The sequence below is a fragment of the Diabrotica virgifera genome, chromosome 2 (assembly GCF_917563875.1).
Source record: "Diabrotica virgifera virgifera chromosome 2, PGI_DIABVI_V3a".
NCBI classification, from domain to species: domain Eukaryota; kingdom Metazoa; phylum Arthropoda; class Insecta; order Coleoptera; family Chrysomelidae; genus Diabrotica; species Diabrotica virgifera.
Genome location: NC_065444.1, coordinates 240,118,907 through 240,142,959, shown reverse-complemented (window position 1 = coordinate 240,142,959; position 24,053 = coordinate 240,118,907). Strand labels below are relative to the sequence as shown.

The 24,053-nt window shown below is 31.8% G+C and overlaps 1 protein-coding gene and 1 non-coding gene across 2 annotated transcripts in view; both read left to right on the top strand.

The window, feature by feature from the left end:
* Window positions 1-14,242, top strand: part of LOC114331675 (acetylcholine receptor subunit beta-like 2) — a 158,825-nt gene extending 144,583 nt beyond the window's left edge. The window contains exon 10 of the mRNA XM_050643136.1: window positions 13,997-14,242. Within this exon, the coding sequence (XP_050499093.1) occupies window positions 13,997-14,203 (207 nt within the window). The 3' untranslated portion in view covers window positions 14,204-14,242. The remainder of the gene's footprint in view (window positions 1-13,996) is intronic.
* Window positions 11,172-11,262, top strand: Trnay-gua (transfer RNA tyrosine (anticodon GUA)). The gene is given in 2 exon segments: window positions 11,172-11,208; window positions 11,227-11,262. It is a non-coding gene; the product is annotated as a tRNA-Tyr (tRNA).
* Window positions 14,243-24,053: the final 9,811 nt, after the last annotated feature.

The window sequence follows — 24,053 nt, the reverse complement described above, 5'->3', positions numbered from 1 at the left end:
TTTGAGAAAAAATTGAAAAAAAAATTTCGATTAGAATGATGTAATTGTATATTAAAACATAGTTTTTAATTTCAAACAAGTTTTCATAATAGCGTTTTTTGAAATTCTTGAATATGAAGGTATGTACTTTACTCTTTAACGAAATTTATACTTTTGACATAACTCGTATAAAATTTGATATATGACGGTTGAGTTTTAAATTTTTGACTTTTGACTTTTTTCACAAAATTGATAATAAATAAGTTTTGCATGTGGTTTCGAGCTACTCAGACATACTGTATAAGAGTTTCTGTATAAGAATTCTTAAATTGTAATGCCATATTCAAATTCAGCATAATCAAAAACAAAATAGAAGCATATTTCATCAAAGTAAAATTATGAATTCAACGATATTTTTAAAATTATTTATACAAAAAAAATTGTTATTGTTTAAACAATTAATAAACAATTAGCGGCCAAATCTGCGAGTAGAACTTTTTACTTTAACATGTATATAAACTAACATAAAAAGTTTTAGAAAAATATAAGCTTGTTTGAATTTTTCCGAAACAATGCATATTTTCGTTCTAATTGCACTCCCCTATCTAGCTAGTTTCTCATACTTGTGTGATGGGTTGGTAAAGACATTATATAATTGCTTTTTGTCCTCTTTGAACAGTTTAACTGTTATGTCTGAGATTTCTGAATTTTTATTTTTCTTTCTTATCTTTGGTTGGTGATTTGTTTCTGTCATGTCTTGCGTTGGTGTTCATAACTTCATTACAGATATTTTTTTCTATGCGTACATAAAGTCTTGAAGCAGAATTCTCCGAAATGTTACGCCTATGGTGTGCGAAATTACATAAAGTGCGACAATTCGACGTGTTTCATAGCAGTTCAATGTGCACTATCAAGTTAACCTTAATCTAAATGCATGATCACATGCATTAAACTTCTGTAACAAATCCTTTATTAGTGAGAGGATGTTTTGCGATACTTACTGTCAAATATGTTGCAAATATAGCTTTCATTCAATACCAACCTGATAGGTGATAGGTATTTCAATTATTTTCTATATCTATGTATACCGGGCGGTGAATCGTAAAACGGGCCATAGGAAACTCAATGTAAAAATCTAAACTGTTGAATTCCTGCTTCCCTAATTATTTTACATCAAAAGTCATGAGAAAATATTTGTAGAGGATTGAAATCTGTATTGAAAACAAATGTTAAAATTGTTCTACGATTTAAACGCATTCCAAAATTTTGAAAAATATAATACATTTGCCACAGTAGGTATTAGGTATGTGTGTAAAACGTTACTACAAACGTTACTATTTAACTGACAGTGCTTACACCATTGACCGAATAAAAAATCTTTATTATTAATACTTTCTCCGCAACTGAAACTGAGGGTATCTTATCAACTGTATTGTTTTTAAACAATAATAAATGATTAAATAAAAATATTGACAGTTTAAAAATGTGAAAATATTAACTTCATTGTGACACATTATTGCATTGTGTGTGGCCTAATTTTGGGATGAAAACCTGAAAAATGTATTACATTTTTACAAAATTTTGGAATATGTTTAATTCGTAGAACAATTTCAACAGTTGTTTTCAATGCAGATTTCACAATCCTCTAAAAATAGTTTCCAATGTCTTTTGATGTAAAATAATTAGGGAAGCAGGAATTTCAACAGTTTAGAATTTTACACTGAGTTTCCTATAGCCCGTTTTCCTATTCACCACCAGGTTTAATGTCTAATAAAGTAATGTAGAAAAGAAATAGATAAACAATGTATTAAAATACCTACGTGTAGGCGGGTGGCTTAGGTCGAAAAAGATCTATTTCATACCTATACGTTGAAACTTTTTTAATTGATACATTATAAAATCCACAAGGAAAAATTGTCCTGTAGTATGGCTGGCTGTATACTATCATTGATCACAAAAAATTTATTGAAAAATCCTTTATAAAAGGCCCTCAAAGGGCTACATCTAAACCGCAGAACGTTTTCAGTCTACATACATATTTATCAGTGCTGATACAGGCAAATCACATGTTTAGCCACCAAAAATATATCGCTAAAAATCCTTTAAATATTGACAAAATCTCATTTACGTTAGCTTTGTTCTAACATCAGTTTCAAACGGTTTGAAACCATCAGCGAATACTGGACCAGCGCGAGTAGAGGGGATAGCACTGGTGACTGTATTATGTTCTCTCACTGACCAACTGTTTTCTGACGGTTTCTGACTAGTTTGACTGTTTACTAGAAAAAAAAAAATTAATATTATTAAAAAATCCAAGTCTTCTTCATCCTCTTCTTCTTTTTGTATAGACATGACTCTGTCTGTTTTTTCAATGTGCCTCTAGTAAGTTGTCGTTCCATCGTTTTCGTGGTCTTCCCATTGATTGTCTTCCTATTGGGGAACCGTCTGTCGCTGTCCTGATTACTCTATTTGTGGTCATTCGGCTTATGTGGTCAATCCATTATATTCTGTTTCTTACCCAGTTATTAATAGGTTTGTTCTAGCATCAGTTTCAAACGGTTTGAAACCATCAGCGAATAGTCGACCAGCGCGAGTAGAGGGGATAGCATTGGTGACTGTATTATGTTCTCTCACTGACCGACGGTTTCTGTCTAGTTTGACTGTTTTTGCTAGAACAAACCTAATGTTATCCACCTTGCATCTCCGTCGTATATCTGTACTTCTAGCTATGCCCCATACAGTGGCGTAGCTGGAGATTGGGGGGCTCCCCGCGACAAATTTTATGGGCCCCCGTATTATAAACATAATGACACAAAATAACAGTATAATTACTAAAATGTGTGTAAAGGACAATATTTGGCATTTCTATAATAAGTCTTCATGCTTTAGTGTTAAGAGATTTTTTGGAAATATACATGAAAACCTATTATACATGTATCTTAATCCGAAAAACCTATTTGTAAGTTGTATTATATAAAAATTTACATTGAAAACATGTTTTTTTTTTGGCACAGGCATTTGCCATTCAGCCAGTCACAACTTCAAAAGTTCTTATTCTAAAGCAAAGGAAAGAAAGTAATTATCACAATACCTATTTGATTAACAGTAAGGAATAAACATACACGCTTCTCATCACACAAACTAGACTGGGTCACGGAAAGAAGATTTTAAACAAATGGGGTTTTTAACATTGAAAAATGAACTTCAAAACTTTTTTGCTATAAGTTATCCTTTCGTCGCAGCTGAGATCGTCGTAAAATTTTTTTTATAAGTTTTATCCGTTTATTTTTAAATTCTGGTATAATACCTCACTATTCTGCTATTCCTGCTGCTTCTGCTAAAGTTTCGTAAAACGAATTTCTCATTTCTCGAAGATTATCACGAGTTTTTTCAAAAAGTTGAAGGGCGACCGTTAACTCTGCCTTTTCAGATTGCAGAATTTTGATGTTAATTAAGATTAATAAAGTTAAGTATTTTAGATTGAATACTAATGTTAACGGCAAATTCAAAATTATTCATATGCTCTAATAATGCATTAGCTTCTAATTTTTCATTTTCTTTTTTTAGATAGCAATGAAATTTTCATTAAAGATTTCATTAATTTTCTGAGAGCTCGACGCAAAGCCGTAACAGCATTATGTCTGAATAACCACAGGTTTCACATAACCTTTTAAGTGTTGGCAAACGCGATGAATTCAAAGTCATAATAGTACATAGTACATCCCATCTTTTAATACTTGTGCTAAAAAAACATATAATCTCTTAATCATATCGTAAAAAACCAACTCCTGTTAGGGATGGTCACAAGCTCGAGCTTAGTTCGGCTCGGCTCGTTTGACAAGCCGAGCTTCGAGCTCAAGCCGGTTTGTTTCTTGCGAGCCGAGCCGAGCTTTCCTCAACGAGCTTGTCAATATTTTAGCTAATACTTAATACTTTATCTAATTCATTTATTTCTGCTACGACTGATACTTTTGTGTGAGAATAAGTAATTCACACTACAAATAAATATGTATTTTTAATATACCACATTCATATGTGTCCGTAAATATGAAATAAATTCCAGCCGGCTCGAAATATTCGAGTCGAGGCGACACGAGCCACGAGCTTATCCGGCAGCTCGAAGTTCAAGCCGAGCTTCTATCTCGAGCTCGGCTCGACATTCCGAGCTTGTCAAAAGCTCGGCTCTGCTCGGCTCGAGTCCATCCCTAACTCCTGTACACCGGCAACGGCATCATTCAACACTAGGTTCAGATTATGGGATGCACAATGAACATAGGAAGCTGTTTTTTCAATGTCAGTTATGCGCCTTTGTACGTCTGAATATACACCACTCATAACGCTTGTCCCAGCATACCCCTTTGCTCTGCAGTTGTGTACGGAAAGGTGCTTTGATTGTATAAATTTTAAAATTTTATTTACAAGACCGCCTGCACTTTGGTGCAAAATTCGAATAAATCCCAAAACACTTTCAACATCTGCTTTGGAAGGTATTGTCCGGTTACAGATAAATGAGAAACTTAAAGAGATAGACCAATTGGTGTACAAGTGGTACCGAACAAAATGTATCTTTAATATATATTTTTTTTAATATATTTTGTTGGGTACCACTTGTACAACAATTGGTCTATCTCTTTAAATTTCTTATTTATCTGTAACCGGGCAATACACCAATTGGTCTATCTCTTTAAATTTCTCATTTATCTGTAACCGGGCAATAAATTATTTTCATTGCAAGTTAGCTTTACATATCGAAAAACAAAACTAAGCTGATCGTGTTTTGAAATATCTTGAGTGGTATCAAGAATTATTGAGTAAAAACAAGTTTTTTAATTAAATTGATCAATTGGGCTCAAGTAATTTGTTTTTAAGTTATTGTTTTTATTGATTAATTTAACTGAAACAGGATCATATTGAACTAGGAAAAACTACCGACAAAAAATTACCTTTTTGGGAATCACTTTCATCTAAACTACCAACATGTCCACGAAACGCTAAATTGCACCCGGAAGGGTAAGAATTACGTCAATTATCCGCTTCATTACTTCCTTCCAAATTCCCTATTTTTATGCTTATTAGGAAAATAGGTTTTGGTCACTAATTTAAATAAAGTAGAAATATGAAGCTTGAAGGCTTTAAGGGGCCCCTCCTAACTTCGGGCCCCCTCGCCTTGCGGACCCTGCGGGCATGTCAGCTACGCCACTGGTCCCGTCAGCTACGCCACTGGTCCCATAGAGTCTTACCATCGATTTTTCGAAGGGTTTTCATCTCCGCTTTTTCGAGCAATATTTTCGTCCTCTCTGTGTCGGGCGTCGGGTCGTATTTCTGCCGCTTATGTCATTATTGGTCTGATGTCTGTTTTGTAAACTCTGCCTTTCATTTCTTTTCCGATATTTTTATTTCTCCATATTGTGTCATTCAGGCAACCTGCGTCTCTGTTTGCTCTATTCACTTGATCTTCCACTTCTGTTTCGAGCCTTGCGTAGCTAGATAGTGTGATGCCTAGGTATTTAAACTCCATCACTTGTTTTATTATCTGACCTTCCAGCTCCAATTTACATCTTATTGGAACTGCTGTTATAACCATGCATTTTGTCAAAAATTAACAGGGTAAATTTTCTGGCGGTTATGTTAAATTGACGCAGCATACGTTGTAAATCATCTTCACTTTGAGAGATTAGTACATATTGCATCGTCTGCATAGCAGATTATTTTAAGTTGTTTTTCTCCCATTTGGTATCCTTTTTTAGTTCTTACTTTTTTTATTATTTCGTCCATGATCAGGTTGAACAATAAAGGACTCAAGGAATCCCCCTGCCTTATCCCATTGCCGGCTTTAATTGGGTCAGTTAGTTCATCTTCCACTTTTACTTTTATTGTGTTGTTCTGGTACTTAGATGTTTTCGATCGTTTTAATTAGATATTCCTAGAGGTACCTCGCTCGAGTGTAACAAATGGATAACGTCCTTTAATGTGACCTTGTCAAATGCTATCTTAAGGTCCACAAAATATAAATATGCCGGTTTGTTGTATTCCAACGATTTCTCTTGAACTTGCCTCATTATTAAATGTAGCGTCAGTGCATGACCTTCCCGACCTAAAACCTTCTTGTTCTTCTGCTAATGGTACTTAGGTATAATTTCATTCAATTTATTTTTTGTTATCACTTTGGTTGCTAATTTTAATGTTGTGTTTAATAAGTTAACTCGTCTCCTCTGTAATTCTCCGGGGCCTACTTGTCTCCTTTTTGAAGAGAGGTGGGTATTAGGATAAAATCCAAGTGATGGATAAAAATCCGTATGAATATGGCCGTTGGCTGTTATGACTTATGACTATCCAAAAGACACGTGGGTTGCGTGTTTATAGTGCTGTATGTCTTTACATTGTATCCCCATGTACCTTGTGGCTACGTAAAAACTCAAATTAATACACTTTTTGGAACTAAAATAATTATTACGTACCGTTTTATGACAAAATATAATGTGTGACATCTTCACAGAACGATATTATAGAGTTGTTACCCATTGGAACTCGTAAATATTTGTTATTGAAGCACTTTCCAATACTCAGGCTGTGGGTGACAAAACGTGATATAATTCAGGAATTTTTGAAACCTATCAGGTGTTGTAAAGGACGATGCCAGGAATAACTTCTACTAAAATGTAACCAAAAATATTGTGCGCTTTTTTTTATTGCGATTTTCATTTGTTAAATTTGCAATTTTTAAAGATTTTTAATTTTGTAGCTTAGGATATTGATTTTAGAGAAAAACTTTTTAATAGAAAGTTGTAGTAAATTAAAAAACCTACAATTTGAGCTATGGTAAGTTTAATTTTGTTAATTGGTTATTGCAAAACAGCCTGCGAAAAGTCCAAAATGGCCGTTTTTTGCACTTACATTATTTATTGTACAAATATTTCTTTTTTATTTTTTAAAGCTTTAGAATGAAGATCTTTCAATGCCAAACATATAAAAAAAATTGTAAAGCCAGATTAACGAATTTGTTGCTTAGATATTATAAATTGTTTATCCCAAGAGGTCAAATGTCGAAGGCTATAACTTTTTGAAGAAAAATCGTAGAGAGTTGGTGAAACATCCAATCTCCTTCTAAAGAGTTATATTTTCATATTATGGTATATATAAATGCGTAAAACATTTTTAAACCTCTAATTTTTGCGTTTGAAAATAAGGGGGCAAATTTCGTTATAAACATTTAGAGCTGAAGCGGCCCTGTACATCCTATGAGTTTTTTACTTACAGATTATTATTGCTGAAGATGAAATGAAGATTTATAAAAAAGTAAAAAAATTCTACGACCAACTGAAGCCGAGATAATTTTTTTGTTTGAAAATAAGGGGGCAAATTTCGTTATAAACATTTAGAGCTGAGACGGCCCTGTATATCCTATGAGTTTCTAACTTACAGATTATTGTTGCTGAAGATGAAACGAAGATTTATAGAAAAATTAAAAATTTTTACAACCAACTAAAGCCGAGGTAATCGTTTTTTTTTTTTTCTTAAATCGTAGTGCCTTTATTTATAACAATTAAGAAATTATTTTACAGTCATTAACTAAAGAAAGACTAATATTATCTTAAAATAAAAATTAATATAAAATATAATTACATTTAATTATTAAAAATTATTTTTTAAATCGGTGCTTTTGCAAGCGGCCGAATTTTGCAAATCGCCCGGCTCGCTTCAAATCCGCGCGCTCGGAAAATTTTTACGTAACCTGTATTAAATTTTGACAGAAAACAATTTAATAATATTACCATTATAATATACAGTCTATTTACCACTGTATTTGTTTTTCTTGATAAACTTTTATATGTGAAATCCAAAAAGAATAGTCACTACAAGAAGAAAAAGTTTTATATTGTATATTACAGTAAGAAGTAACATTATTATTATTATTATATTTATATAACAATGGAAAAATTAAAAATATAGTTATATATTTCATATATATGTATCATTTTTGTAATATTATTTCTTCAGAAATGAAATATCACATATAAAAGTTTATCAAGAAAAACAAATACAGTCGTAAATAGAGTGTATATTATAATGGTAATATTATTAAATTGTTTTCTGTCAAAATTTATTACAAGTTACGTAAAAATTTTCCGACCGTGCGGATTTGAAGCGAGCCGGGCGATTTAAAAAATTCGGCCGCTCGCAAAAGCACCGATTTTAAAAATAATTTTTAATAAAAAAATATGAAAAAAAAATTTTTAAGAAACGCTTTCCTTTAGTTACGAGTGATTAAAATTAAAAATATTATAAAAAAAAGAATGTGTGTGTACTTTGTACTCACGTAAGAAGTTATACTTCTATTATATGATTATATGATTATAAACGAAATTAATATACTTTTTATTTATATTTTATTTAAATATTAAATTAATTTATACTTAATACTTCTCAAACATTTTTATTAAAACAGTGCCAAAAATTAAAATAATAAAAAAATAAAACACACACAAACACATTAAAAATGCCACAAATGATTTCTGAACATTATTGTCGGAAAAATTTTTAACTAAATACGTATTTTCTGAAAATAAAATTATATAATAAATATACTTACAATCATAAAATGTATAAAAAAAAAATAAAAAAATAAAAGTTTTTATTGGGATTCGAACCAACTTACCACGCGGCTGGTATTTGCGTTGTATTGGGATTCACCCGCATTAAAACTGCGCCACAGAGACAGCTTGTCATTATGTGCGAAGATCGTCTAACTAAACAGATTAACCTTTTGACATTTTTAACTTATGTAAATCAAATTATTTTGATTTTGAATTGAAATGATTTAGAATTGAAAAAATACAACAAAACATAGGGTAAGAAGACAATATATTAGGTGAATATTGATAGAAATTTTGATGGTAATCAAATTATGTAAAAAAAAGTATTACATACTACTTATGTATTTTGGTAGGTTCAAGGTAGGTATCGGAGCCCGTATAACGACTAATAAATTTCGCAATCACTTGCGTCGTGCAAAGTGGCTATGTTCAAATATCATAACAAAATTTGATCAACTATTTATAAAACACTTACCAGTGAAAGATTCTTTAGCTTTGAATAAGCGAGATCTGCGGCACTCATACTAGGCACAGTTTGATGAGCTTTCACATTGGCATGCAACAATCATCTCTTCTATGTAAATAAGTCCAAAAATATAATATGAAAACTATTTAAAAAGGCAGTATAACCATTAACTAACTTTTTGTTTGTTGTTTCTCTTCCTACAAATTTTAAAACGCAACAAGCATACATTATAACCAAACACAGTCCCACAGCTGTGCCACAGCTGCCATATTGGATAATTTTTGTCATGTCATTTGAACATCCAATCAGAACAAAGTTATAATGCGCATGCGCCCGGTCGCTAGGTTTTCCCATATAAAATTTCACCGTCATTACGCCCGTAAAGAAGTATAACTTCAAAAATCAACTAAAAAGCAAAGAATAAAAAAAATTGAAAAATCGAACACATCCGTCAAGAAAAGCGTGACGCGTGTTCATCGAATAAACGGTTTTCGCCCCACGCTTTTCTTTAACGAATGTGTTAGATTTTTTCAATTTTTTTTATTCTTTGCTTTTTAGTTGATTTTTTTATAATATTTTTGATTTTAATAACTCGTAACTAAAGAAAAGCGTTTCTTAAAATTTTTTTTTTCATATTTTTTTATTTTTTACTTTTTAGTCTTACACTTTTCAAACATTAAAATATATCGTCATGTTTATTAAAATATATGTGTAAAACATATAATGTACTAACGTGAAAAGTAGTCGGAATCGGTAAAAAATTTGAAACTTTATTGTTTATTAATGAAGCATAACGTAAACAATTAACGTAAAAAGTGAAATTATGTATTGTTCATATCATTAGCTATTACAATCTGTAAAAGTTTCAAGTTTTTACATTGTAAAAAACAAGAGAATTTAAGCGTTTTCCATTAAAATCGTTTTTTTTTATTTAAACAATTAATAAACATGAAAAAAAAAATTTATTGACTATTCGTGTATTGTTCCCGCGAATGCATATGGCTGCAAATTTTCATTCATTTACATTGAAGAAAAAGCAGTCAAATTAACGTCTAAAGATTTGACGCAAACTATTGAACTAAATAAAAGCGTTTAATAAATAAATGTAATTATATTTTATAATAATTTTTATTTTAAGATAATATAAGTCTTTCTTTAGTCAACGACTGTAAAATAATTTCTTAATTGTTATAAATAAAGGCACTACGACTTAAGAAAAAAAAAACAATTATCTCGGCTTCAGTTGGTTATAGAAAATTTTTATTTTTTTAGAAATCTTCGGTTTGTCTTCAGCAAGAATAATCTGTAAGTTAGAAACTCATAGGATGTACAGGGCCGCTTTAGCTCTAAATGTTTATAACGAAATTTGCCCCCTTATTTTCAAACCCAAAAATTAGAGGTTTAAAAATGTTTTACGCATTTATTTACATCAGAATATGAAAATATAACTCTTTAGAAGGAGATTAGATGTTTCACCAACTCTCTACGATTTTTTTTTCAAAAAGTTATAGCCTTCGACATTTGACCTCTTGGGATAAACAATTTATAATATCTAAGCAACAAATTCGTTAATCTGGCTTTAAAAATTTTTTTATGTTTGGAATTGAAAGATCTTCATTTTAAAGCTTTAAAAAATAAAAAAAATTATTTGTACAATAAATAATGCAATTGTAAAAACGGCCATTTTGGACCTTTCGCGGGCTGTTTTGCAATAACCAATTAACCAAATTAAACTTACCGTACCTCAAATTGTAGGTTTTTTAATTTACTACAACTTTCTATTAAAAAGTTTTTCTCTAAAATCAATATCCTAAGCGGCAAAATTAAAAATCATTAAAAATTGCAAATTTAACAAATGAAAATCGCAATAAAAAAAAGCGCATAATATTTTTGGTTACATTTTAGTAGAAGTTATTCCTGGCATCGTCCTTTACAACACCTGATAGGTTTCAAAAATTCCTGAATTATATCCTGAAATCGACCTATTTTTCACCCACAGCCTATTATCTCTTATCTCCAAATAACTAAAATCCAGACTTGTTACTCTGGAACTGGTAGATGGGTTTGTTTTCTGACGGAAAACAACAAATACTACAAAGAAAATATACGTGTTTAAAAATTTAAACGAACAACCTTCGATAGCTCAGTTGGTAGAGCGGTGGACTGTAGTGGTATAAACTTGTAGAAATCCATAGGTCGCTGGTTCAAATCCGGCTCGAAGGAATCCTTTTTGTTTTTTTTTATTGTTCAAGACGGCATAAATGGCAATTTTAAAGGTTTAATCATGTTGGATCGCAAATAAACTTTCTTAAAATGGTCCTTAATCAAGATTGACTACTAAAATTGAAAACTCTTATCTGTCTTCAGCTGTTCAATATTTAGCCCTGTTCATTGTCTGATATTTCAGCCGCGATAGTCTTTTCCTTCCTTGTACTCTCTTTCCCTCGATATTTTCTTTCACTTTTAGTTTAGTAAGTATATTGGTGCTTAATATTTCTAAGTAAGTGGCTTAGGTAGGTGCCTATGATATTTTTCTAACTTTCGCTTTGTTCAAAAGTTCTCTTTCCTGGCATATTTAATCAGCAGTTCTTCGTTTGAGGTACGCGATGTCCCGCGATGTCCATGAAATATTTATGATTCTCCGGTACATCCGCATTTCAAAGGCCTCTAATTTATTTACAGTTCATGTTTTAAGGGTCCACGTTTTAACTGCATGGAGGAGAGTCGACCAGAAGTAGTATTTTGAAAAATGTAGTCCAATTCTGAGTTTCAGTCGAGTATCACATATCAGTTTTTTTTTATTTAGATTAGAAAAAATTAAGTATTAAGTGAGATTTCTAGTAACATTTTTGGTTATAAATCAAGCTGTTAAAAATATCTTTGTTGTTTTATTTTTAAATAAGACATAGTTTGTAGGATAGATACTTCTTAATCTAATTGACCTTTGAATTAAAAATTTACCTACTTTTGATCTTTAACAAAAAACCTACTGTGGAGTACAATGTTTTATAAGGAGTTTGATAATTTTCTTTTATCGTTTAGTAACCACTTAATAAAAATTTCGTTTTGCTTAATATTATCTAATAATTAAAATATATTCCGGATGAAAAATCCGTATTGAAAACGATAATTATTGGTAATAGGCGGAGAGTAGGCGCTGAAAAATCTCTTTGAATTAAAGCTAAATTTTTTACAGTTGATTACTGTGATTGTGTAGAGAAACATACTGCAGTCGGTCAAGCGAAACGTAGAACAGGGGTTACTGAGAGGGTATCAAAGTTGCTTTCCTACGAAGGTAATTAAATCCATTTACTAAGGCTGAAAATCAGTACACACATTCTAAATTGAATATAAATAAAAGTTATTATAGTCGGTCAGCTGTATGAAGGGACAGAGCCGGTTGGTCGGTCCCAATGAATGTACAGGGCTCTTCACTATATTTTGACCCCCCTGTAAACTGCTTTATTTACTAGATTAGAAAAAAATGTAAAATACAAAAGTTATTCGATTTTTTAATTATGATTTTTTGACATATATATCGTACTATTGACGTCATCCATCTGGGCGTGATGACGTAATCGACTATTTCTTAAATGAGAATAGTGGTCGTGTGCTAGCTCATTTGAAAGGTTATGCAATTGCCTATAGAGTACTATAAACATTAAGATCATTATTTATACAGGGTGTCCAAAAAAATGTTTTGAATTATTAATTAAACAATTAATTTAATGAAAAAAAATTTTTTGGACACCCTGTAAAATTAATCATAGTAATCTTTATATTACTGAATAGGGAATTGAATAACCTTTCAAATAAGCTAGCACTCGACCCCTATTTCCATTTAAAAAAATAGTCGATTACGTCATCACGCCCAAATGGATGACGTCACTATTACGATATATATATATGTTAGAAAATCATAATTTAAAAATCGAATAACTTTTGTATCTTACATTTTTTCCTAATTCTGTAAATAAAGCAGTTTACAAGGGGGTCAATATATAGTGAATAACCCTGTACATTCACTGGAGCCGACCGACCGGCTCTGTCCCGTCATACAGCTGACCGACTATAATAACTTTTATTTATATTTAATTTAGAATGTGTGTACTGATTTTCAGCCTTAGTAAATGGATTTAATTACCTTCGTAGGAAAGCAACTTTGATAACCTCTCAGTAACCCCTGTTCTACGTTTCGCTTGACCGACCGCAGTATGTTTCTCTACTAGACAATCACGGTAATCAACTGTGAAAAAACTAGCTTTAGTAAATTCAAAGAGAATTTTCAACGCTGCCTCTTGGACTATAAGACACGAACGCCATATAAGGCCATGTTAAGGTGTAAAAGTCTGTAATATGTATTTTATTCAGCAACAAAATGGGGAAAGTCTTGCATATAGATTGTCTAACTTTTTACTTTCCGAATTTCAAGGTAAAATACTTAATAGATAAATAAGGAAATATTAAATTAACATTGAATACATCTTGAATATTTGGCCTTATTTGAAACTAGTAACTTAGTAATGCCAGTTTCATTTTACACAGAAAATTACTTGAATAAATTAATCTTAAACCTAAGAATTAAAGAGCAAATTCTTACTTACTCACTTAGTCTTAACCCTTTCTACCTTTAGGTGTAAGGCTGGTGGAGTTGAGTTTGTCATTGTATTCTCCATGCTTTCCGATCTTGTGTTAGATTTCTTGCACTTTCCAATGTCAATCCTTCTTCTCGACTTCTTTCCTGATTTCATCTACCCACATAACTCTTGGTCGTCCTCTTTTGTTTTTCCCTGTTCTCTCGTTTCTAGCACTCGTTTTGTTAGAGACAAAGAACAAATATAAAATAAAAACAAAAATTTGTCAGTTTGAAAATATTTACTATTGGCCTTATTAAGACACTTAGCGTTATTTGATTTGTGCAATAAAAAGCAATTACTAAAACACATTTTTCTCTCAGATTGTCGAAGACTGGAAATTCGTATCGATGGTACTGGACAGATTCTTCTTGTGGGTGTTCACTCTGGCCTGCATCGGAGGAACATGCGGTATAATCTTCCAAGCGCCGTCCCTCTACGATACAAGGGTTCCTGTGGATCAGCAGCTCAGTGGAATACCGCTGACGAAAATATTCCAGCTGCCCCCCTCTCACATACCAATTTTTTAGACACTGTATTTAACACAATAAAATGTATAGAGATAGTCGTAAGATTTGCCAGTCTTTGTATATTTGACTGTTTTATTTGAACTATGTATTTAAAGGTCTGTAGGAAAATTGTCAACAAATGTCCTCACAGTTTTGGCAAAAAATATTTATCGAATTTTGGTAATTAAATGAAGAAATTTATTTAAATACCAATTAGTTATCATACATTACAAAGCAATACTTAACTAAACTATACTATCGAATTATGTGGTGTGCTCCACTCTTCTCTAATAAACGCAAGTTTCTTCGAATGTCCCTTATGAGGTTCTGGACGGAATTCAGATCAATTTCTCAGTTCTCCGTAAATTCATCGTGTTACTTATTGTTCTTCATCTTGAGTTTCCCATCCTCCATGATAAACATTTCTAGACAGTAAAGCCCAAATATCCTCTATTGTGCGAGCCTGTGGCAAGTTTGGAGGATTATCGTTTCTGGGAACAAAGGCTTCGTGGTGTTGTTGAAGCCAGTTTTAGGTATCTCTTGAATAATGGCATGAACCTAGGTCTGGCCAAAACATAATTTGGTCATTAGCATGATTTTCGTGGACAAATTGAAGCAAGTTGGAAAGGCAGTTATCAATATAGCTCTGACTATTCGAAGCTTCACTCTTAACTGTTCCCACAACAGAACACCCCTAGGTATTGCACAGCAGACAAGGATTTTATAAGCAAATTTCGTTTTATGTTAATATCTAACATTGTCGGGACATTTCTCTACGTTGTCCATATAAAATCCATCGTTTCCCTTCATAATTACTCAAGGTGAAATACTTTTCCAAATGCTGTTCCAAAAAGAAATCCAAATATTATGTTATGCAGGCGACACGACGCCGCATTAATCACCAAGACAGAAGACGATCTGCAAAGATTAACACACATCTCCAATACAACAACCAAGAAATACAATATGATGTCAGCAAAAAAAAAACAAATGTATGGCAACATCCAAATACCCACTTCGATGTAAAATCGAAATTGATGGGAAAATAATAAAGCAAGAAGCAAGGTTTAGATATCTGGGGATAGATATAACCAGTTGCGGAGATATTGAAAAGGAAGTACGACAACAAAGCGCGGCGGGATCTCTTAATGAGAAAATCTGGAAGAACAAACACCTAAGACAAGACACAAAAGCAAGAATCTATAAAGCAACAATTAGACCTATATTGACATACCCGTTGGAGACAAGACCTGACACATCTAAAACGAGACGACTACTAGAAACAACAGAGATGAAAATACTTCGACGAATATCAGGGAAAAGTCTGTTGGATAGGGAGAGAAGCGAAAACATAAGAAGATCATGCAATGTAGAAGACATAAATGGATGGGTGACAAAGCGAAAACAGGAGTGGAACGAATGCATTAGTAAAATGGCAGAGGAGAGGATAGTACGAGTAACACGAGATAAGTCACCAAAAAGACGAAGATGTATTGACAGACCAAGAAAAAGGTGGTGCGGTAATTTAAACAATTTTGGAGGCTAGTATTGAAGAAGAAACAGGCTTTAAAGCCTAGATACATGAAGGAAGAAGAATAAGAAGAAGAAGAAGAAATAATTTTCGTCATCTGAAATAAATTTATTCATTGACAGAGTGTCAATGAAGGAGTTCGAAGGAGTTTTGCTAGAGAATATTTGGGGTACTTGGATCTCTTTCGATATTTAAGACCATTGCTCCTTAATTGCAACGATATCTTACTGTTAGAAAATCTATATTGATGATCCAATCTCCTAGTTAACATTCCAACCTTGTTTTCGGCTCTTCTTACCAATCTCCCTAACCTCTGTGCAGTAAATGGACGTGATCTTCCACTTTTTCTTAGATTCAGACTAGGTATTCCTTGTTCGCACTCAGCTATTGTTCTATAAAATGTTTATGCGTGAAATGTTTTCATTCTGGAGTATTCGATAGATTTGGCAGCTTTGGGTACCCGCCCAACCAATTTGTAGATACTGCTCATATTTGATCATAACTGTCAGTAAATAAAGTAAACAAACTTTTGTTTCCAAAGACAACTTAATATTATTTTGTATTATTTTGATATTATTTTGTTTTTGTTAAAATTAAAGCAAATGAACTTTGTGTCAAAACTTTCAGGACATATAGTCCAGGGCGCATCTGTTTTGAGGTGGACGTTGAGAGGTGACTCAAATATTTTTGCAGAAATTGCTTGAAAATAAATCAAATAATAATATTTGAGTTATCCTCCCTCTCAAAAAGGTCCGGAACATTGTTTAAATAATCAAAATGTCAAAAATTTAAGGAAAAATTCGATTTTTTTCTTCGTTTTTTGATTATAACTTTAAAAGTATTCATTTCCGAGAAAAGTTGTACTAACATAAAAGTTCCGTAATTAAATTTCCTACAATACAGAATTAGTTAAAAATTTAAAAAATAGTCACCCTAGTTGCAAAATAGCAATAATTGCGAAAAAACCATACAAAAACAAGTATTCGCATTTTACGTTTTTCAACCACTTATGCTATACTTAGGACCTTCATATTTCAGTTAGAAAAACTTTATGATACAGTAAAACAATACTGTAAATTTGATTAAGATCGGTTCAATAGATTTTGCAAAATAAATTTTGCAATCCAGCTTTCGCAAAAAAAAATTCATTTTTTCAAAATGTTACAGGACTGAAAATAAAGCAGATAGCAAGTTGAAAATTTTTTTGCTTATAGAAGTGTACTGTACCTTTCATTTGCAATTTTCAAAATTAAAATCGATTAATTACCACGGCGTCAGAAAATTTTTGAAATAAACAATAATTTTTGGTGCTACGCGCAGGACAGCGGTGTTCGATTCACACAAGTTGATTTCCACCAAAATTTCTTCCAATCTTTATCTAATATATTATTTTCTTACTCTATATTTTTTGTATTTTAATATTTTAATTCCACAAAAATCAAACTAATTTTATTATTGCTTGTGAAATATTGTTTAAACAATTGCATATGTTTAAAAATAATCAACTTTTATTATTTAAGTTAAAATATATGAACAAAGAAAGTTTTTGCTAATAAAAGTGTTATTTCAAAGGATAGAGTATGTGTTTTTATTTTGCAATAAACAAATTTATTTATTTATATCGAAATGTAATAAAAATTAAAATGTATCAATCATTATCAAAGGTCATTGGAATGCCCAATCAGAGCAAACTATCCGCTGTCCTGCGCGTAGCACCAATAATTAATGTTTATTTAAAAAAATTCCTGACGCCGTGATGTTAATCGATTTTAATTTTGCAAAATTTCAAATGAAAGGTACAGTATACTTCTATGTGCAAAAAAAATTTCAACTTGCTATCTGCTTTATTTTCAGCCCTGTGACATTTTGAAAAAATTAATTTTTTTTACGAAAGCTGGATTGCAAAATTTATTTGGCAAAATTTATTGAATCGATCTTAATGAAATTTACAGCATTGTTTTACTGTATCATAAAGTTTTTTTGGGTGAAATATGAAAGTCCTAAGTGTAGCATAAATGGTTGAAAAACGTAAAATGCGAATACTTGTTTTTGTATGTTTTTTTCACAATTATTGCTATTTTGGAACAAGGGTGACTATTTTTTAAATTTTTAACCAATTCTGTATTGTGGGAAATTTAATTACGCAACTTTTATGTCAGTACAACTTTTTTCGGAAATGAATACTTTTAAAGTTATAATCAAAAAACCAAGAAAAAAATCGAATTTTTCCTTATTTTTTTGACATTTTGATTATTTAAACAATGTTCCGGACCTTTTTGAGAGGGAGGGTAACTCACATATTATTATTTGATTTATTTTTAAGCAATTTCTGCAAAAAAATTTGAGTCACCTCTCAACGTCCAAATGTACTAATATTTTTACAAATGCGCCCTGTTCTAATATATTAGTTGAGAATAACATTGACTGGTCTCTTCTAGGATTCTTTATATACAACGGAGGCTCTAATATAAGCACTTATATGGCTTATTGCACGAAAAAGATAACTTATTTAGTGATATATTATTTGGAATAATATTACAATTAGTATTAGTACTTTAAATTTGTCGGTTATGTGTATAAAACGTTGTTAAACAACGATAATATTAGGGTACGTTACCTTTTAATAAAATAATTTACGGTTACGGTGTCTTGTAAAACGACTGTGGTATCTCAAATAAGTCAAAAGTTAAAATCTAAAGTAGGTAAGGGAGTTGATTCGGTTAGAGAGTTAAAAATGACAGTTGGAAAGTGACAAACGACATGCTAAACAGCTTTAAAATGATATCGACTGACTCACAGCTGTTTTAGATCTATATAAGCTATGCCAGACTAGTTTCTACCTATTTTATGCTTAATCCGACTTCAAGCTAAGCGCGAGGCTACCGTGATCAGTGGGTGTGTAGTGACGTCGCAGATTGTCATTGGATAGAAATTAAACCGATCACGGTGACCTAGCGCTTAGCTTGAGGTCGGATGGAGTATAGACCTGTTTGCAACCCTTCTTTTAGGCCAGTGTATTTTGCAACTCATTAACTGTCAACTACTGCCCTTATGATATGTTGTTACAATTGTGTTTTTTTATTTACTACTATAAAGCTCTGAATAAATTATTTTCAAATTATAATTTTCGTTAGAGGTTTTGAGGAAAAAATGGGCGTGTAAGATTAATCAAAAAAATTGTTATTGGACATTTTCCAAATTTGTTATTTATAATATTATATCTTACGGTATTTTATAGTTTTTATTGCCTGTATTACGATTTAAGTGATAGATTATAAATATTTGTTTATAATTGCTCAATATTAATTTTTATAGAATTTTAACAACAGATGTGAAGAACAGTGTTAGAAATGCTATGGGGTAAATACTCGCATACTAGTGATCTACCAATTGAGGTATTTAATAAACTAATCCGAGATGTTATATTAGCATTAGATGTTATATATCAATTATCATGGACTTATGGATATCTTGAAAGAAAGAGTGGCTATATAAAAGTCATATAAAAATTACACAGATTAGGGGTTATTCCAAGTTCAAATGGAATCAAGTGTTGTTTTTTTATTTGATTTTTCTCTTCCCTATTAGTAAGATAACCTATGTATGTTACTTGTTGAATAAATACCAAGAGAGAGTAAAAAAATTGAAGGCACTCGTGGGAGTGTCGACAGAAGCGAAAATTTCTTATAGTAAATAAATTACGAGCTCAATGCTTTTTCCCCATCCAAAAAGAAGTGCTATACCTATATCATATACACGATGCGTATGCCCTATGCTATTTATGTATACATACCCATAATTTATATACAGTGCGGTGGAATAAGTGTTGCCCCCCCCTGTTAACTTGTTTATTTTAAGAATATAAGCAAAACGATCGGACAGGTCGATTTTTAAACTAACAATAGTATATTATAGCATCAACGTTTCGAACTTTACGCGATCCCTCTTCAGGCGACAGGCATAACTTTGATTTTTTTAAATGGTAAAGTACATCATGTGATACCTCATTTAAAAGCTCTTAAAATACTTATTTCAAAAATGTATAACACCTTAATCCTTTTTGAGATCGTAGGCACAAAATTTCGGTCGAACTTTTTTTAAACGCATTTATTTTTTTCGAATTCTGAGAAAACTAATAAATATTTTTTAAAAATTTAAACGCAGAATGAAAGATTAGATTATTACCGATGGCTGACAGTCCCTTAGAATAAACAAAAAGTTTTTTTGAATGATATATTTGAAATTAAAAATCACACTAAATTTTCTCTTTTTTCATCACTGTGACTTATTAAAATAAACATTATAGGAGTTTTCAGGGATTTTGGACCATCGAGAATACTGTAATATTTCATTCTACGTTTAAATTTTTCAAAAATATTTATTAGTTTTTTCAGGATTCGAAAATAATGATTGCATTTAGAAAGAATTCGACCCAACTTTTTGCGCCTACGCTCTCAAACAGGAATAAACTATTATACATTTTTGAAATCAGTTTTTTAAGAGCTTTTAAATGAGGTGTCACATGATGTACTTTCTCATTTAAAAAAATCAAAGTTATGGATGTCACCTGAAGAGGGATCGCGTAAAGTTCGAAACGTTGATGTTATAATATACTATGGTTAGATTAAAAATCGACCTGTCCGAGCGTTTTGCTTATATTCTTAAAATAAACAAGTTAACAGGGGGGGCAACACTTATTCCACCGCACTGTATGTACAAAATTTATTTTAGCGAAGTAGTGACGGTCGCAAATTCAATATTTTTCCCCATCCAAGAATTGCACAACGTCCCTAAAAAAATTTTCAATTAAAAATTTTTTCGTCGAAGCGATGACGGTCCCTAATTCAATACTTTTCCCCCATCCAAAAAGTGCACCACGTCCCTAAAGAAATTTTCACTTCAAAAATTTATTTCGTCGAAGCGATGACGGTCGCTAATTTAATAATTTTTCCCAATCCAAAAAGTGCACAACGTCCCTCAAGAAGTTTTCACTTTAAAAAATTTATTTCATCGAAGCGACGATGGTCGCTAATTTAATAATTTTGCCCCATCTAAAAAGTGCACAACGTCCGTAAAGAAGTTTTCACTTCAAAAATGTATTTTGCCGAAGCGATGACGGTCGCTAATCCAATACTTTTTCCCCATCTAAAAAGTGCTCAACGTCCCCAAAAGTTTTCACTTCAAAAATTTATTTCCTCGAAGCGATAACGGTCACGATGACAGTCGCTAATTCAATACTTTCTCCCCATCTAAAAAGTGCACAACGTCCGTAAAGAAATTTTCACTTCAAAAATTGATTTCGTCGAAGTGATGACGGTCGCTAATTTAATTATTTTCCCCATCCAAAAAGTGCACAACGTTCCTAAAGTAGTTTTCAGTTCAATAAATATACGTACAAAATTTATTTAGTCAAAGAGATGACGGCTGCGATGACGGTCGCGAAATAAATCCTTTTTCCCCATCCAAAAATAGGTTTTACATTTATTATAAATTTAAATACTTCTATACAATTTATGTATACATACACATAATATAGATACGTACACAATTTATTTCGCCGAAGAGATGACGGTCGCGAAATAAATCCTTTTTTTCCCATCCTAAAATAGGTTTTGCATTTATTTTAAATTTAAATACTTCTATACAATTTATATACCTGGAAACAATCGGGATATCCAATTGGAGAACTGCGGCCATAGACAGGAGAAAATGGAGAAAAACCGTGGAGAAATTCCAAGCCATGGGCCTTTAAGGCCTGTTGAGCTATATTATATACATACAATGTATATATACAGTAGAGCGTCAATTATCCGAACGTCGATTAACCGAACGACCGGTTATCCGAACTCCCGACTCCCGCGCCCCGCACTCGAGTACTGAGCAAGCGTTAGTAAATAACGCTTAAAATATCTTCAATTTTCTTCAGTTGTGTATCCAAAAATATGTTGTTGCAAAGACTGCACTTTTCTGTTTAATTGCTATTTGTCATTATCAAGGTATAAACAAATATACAGTTATATAAATATGGTTTTTATTCACTTGTGGATAAATATGTATGACAATCTCAATATAGTTCGATTATCCGAACAAATCGTTTTTCCGAACACCCATATCCCCCAATTAGTTCGGATAATCGACGATCTACTGTACATACAAATAATATATAGCATAAGCGATGACGGTCGCAATGACGGTAAAGATGACGGTGGCGATGACGGTGGCGATGACGGTCGCGATGACGGTCGCGTTGACGGTCGCGATGACGGTCGCGAATTCAATGCTTTTTCCCCTATCCAGAAATCGCAAAACGTCCCTAAAGAAGTTTTCACTTCAAAAATAGCTCTAGCTACTATGCCAAATGCCAAAGTGTGATGAAGAAGGGTACATAAAAATGGTAACAGACGAGTCACGAATGTTGCTGTTTTGTTTTCTATTCCTTGGTTTAAGTTTTTTTCTTCTGTCCCCTATTAAACTAACAAAATGTGTATAGTAAAAAACAAGAGACATGGTTATAAGTTTATTATGAGGAAAAAGAAAAGTAAATAAATTACATGTTAAGGTACACTATTAATAATTTTATAATGACATTGAAAAGTTTTACTTTTACCAAGGCCAATCTATGACTAAAAACTCAACGATATCTATATGATTAATACCCACCTAATAGTCAAAACATCCCTAAATTTCAAGAACCGTTCCTACTTCTTGATAGCTAATTTTAACTACTTGGATCAGTTTATTAAAAATAGTTGTTTAAAATGTATTATTTATATTATATCAATATATTTTTTAAATCGGTTTGTATTTAAATATGCTTTAAATAAGTTAAATAAATAATTAAATTTTTTTGCATTTTTTTTTTATTTCTCGGCATAATTTGTTTGAAAATTATTGATAGCTCGATTTTATACACAGTTGATAATCCCCAACGTAACGTCATTAAGAAGCCACTAAGTTTATTAGAAAGAATTAAAACGTCTCAGCAAGCCTCTCATTCATTAGGATATGTAGCCATTCTGCTTCACGATTGACTGTCCAGGAAATTTCTTGCGTTCTTATCCACATCATCTTCCCATCACTTTGTCGGTCTTCCAATATGTCTCCTTCTGCATTCTTGCATTCAACAGTTTTTTGGAAGCCTGTTTCCTCCATCCTAAATACATGGTTTCTCCATTTAAGATATTTTAGGCGGAAATACTGATATAAAGGTGGTTCTTTATATGTATATACTCCATCTAATTTACTTACCGTTGCACGTCATCCGCGTTACAGCCCGTGACGTCACATAATACCAACACGAATTATTTAGGCGGTAGGTGTGTTCTTTTTTAGAATCACTTTGCCGAGTACACTGGCATTACAGCCACTAGACATATTTTATTATATACACGTAGAAATAATATTTAAAGATTTCTATTAATGTTAACTTAAAGAAATACACAATAATATGTTTAATTTAATTTGTATAAATGGACTATAAAGCGTTTTTATGAAGCACATTTGTTCGGAATACACTGTAACTATAATCGAACGAAGGTGATATTTTGGCATACATTGGTAACATTTATTTGACAGTTGCAGTGATGACACTTCATATTTGTTTATATTCTTTACTATAAGTATTTGTTTCATTATAGTTACTGTTTTTATTATGTACTTTAACGTAAGATTATAACTTAATAATTATTTTTTTCTATTTCTAAAGTTTTTATTTATTTACATTGAACATTAATTTGTTTTGCTGTAGGTATACGCTATGAGCTCTTAGGTAGAGGGGATAATTAGAAATTCGCGAGCGCCAGTAGTGACAGGTATGTAAGCTTTTACTAGAAATTTGACATCAATGTCAAAGTGATTAATTTAAAACATTGAAATTAAAAACATTAATAGGAAAAAATATTAATTGGCCAAAGCTGTGGCATATATTTTTACCTTAAGAGGCTACAGTAGCGATTAACAGGTAGCAACAAACGCGTTTCAAGATTGCGGCTCTAATTTTGAATATTTTGTCGAGATATTTGGCACACATATTCGTAATATAATAAAGAATGGCGGTATAGAGCCCAATTTCAGAAATATGTTAGTACGTGGAAATTACTCTATAACTAAATAAAATATTGAAAAAAGGAGACTGTACCGCCATTAAGAAGAAAAAAAAACTTTCTTCAAATAAACTTTTTTATCCCATGCCTAGATTTTGTGTAATCTTGGAACTACTAAATTTTTTTATTTCTAACAAGAAATCGAACATATTATATTATAACTAAATAACTAATTAGGCAACATAGAGAAATTATCACTGTCATTTTGACAAACCTGCGTCAGATTTTCTCTAATCTG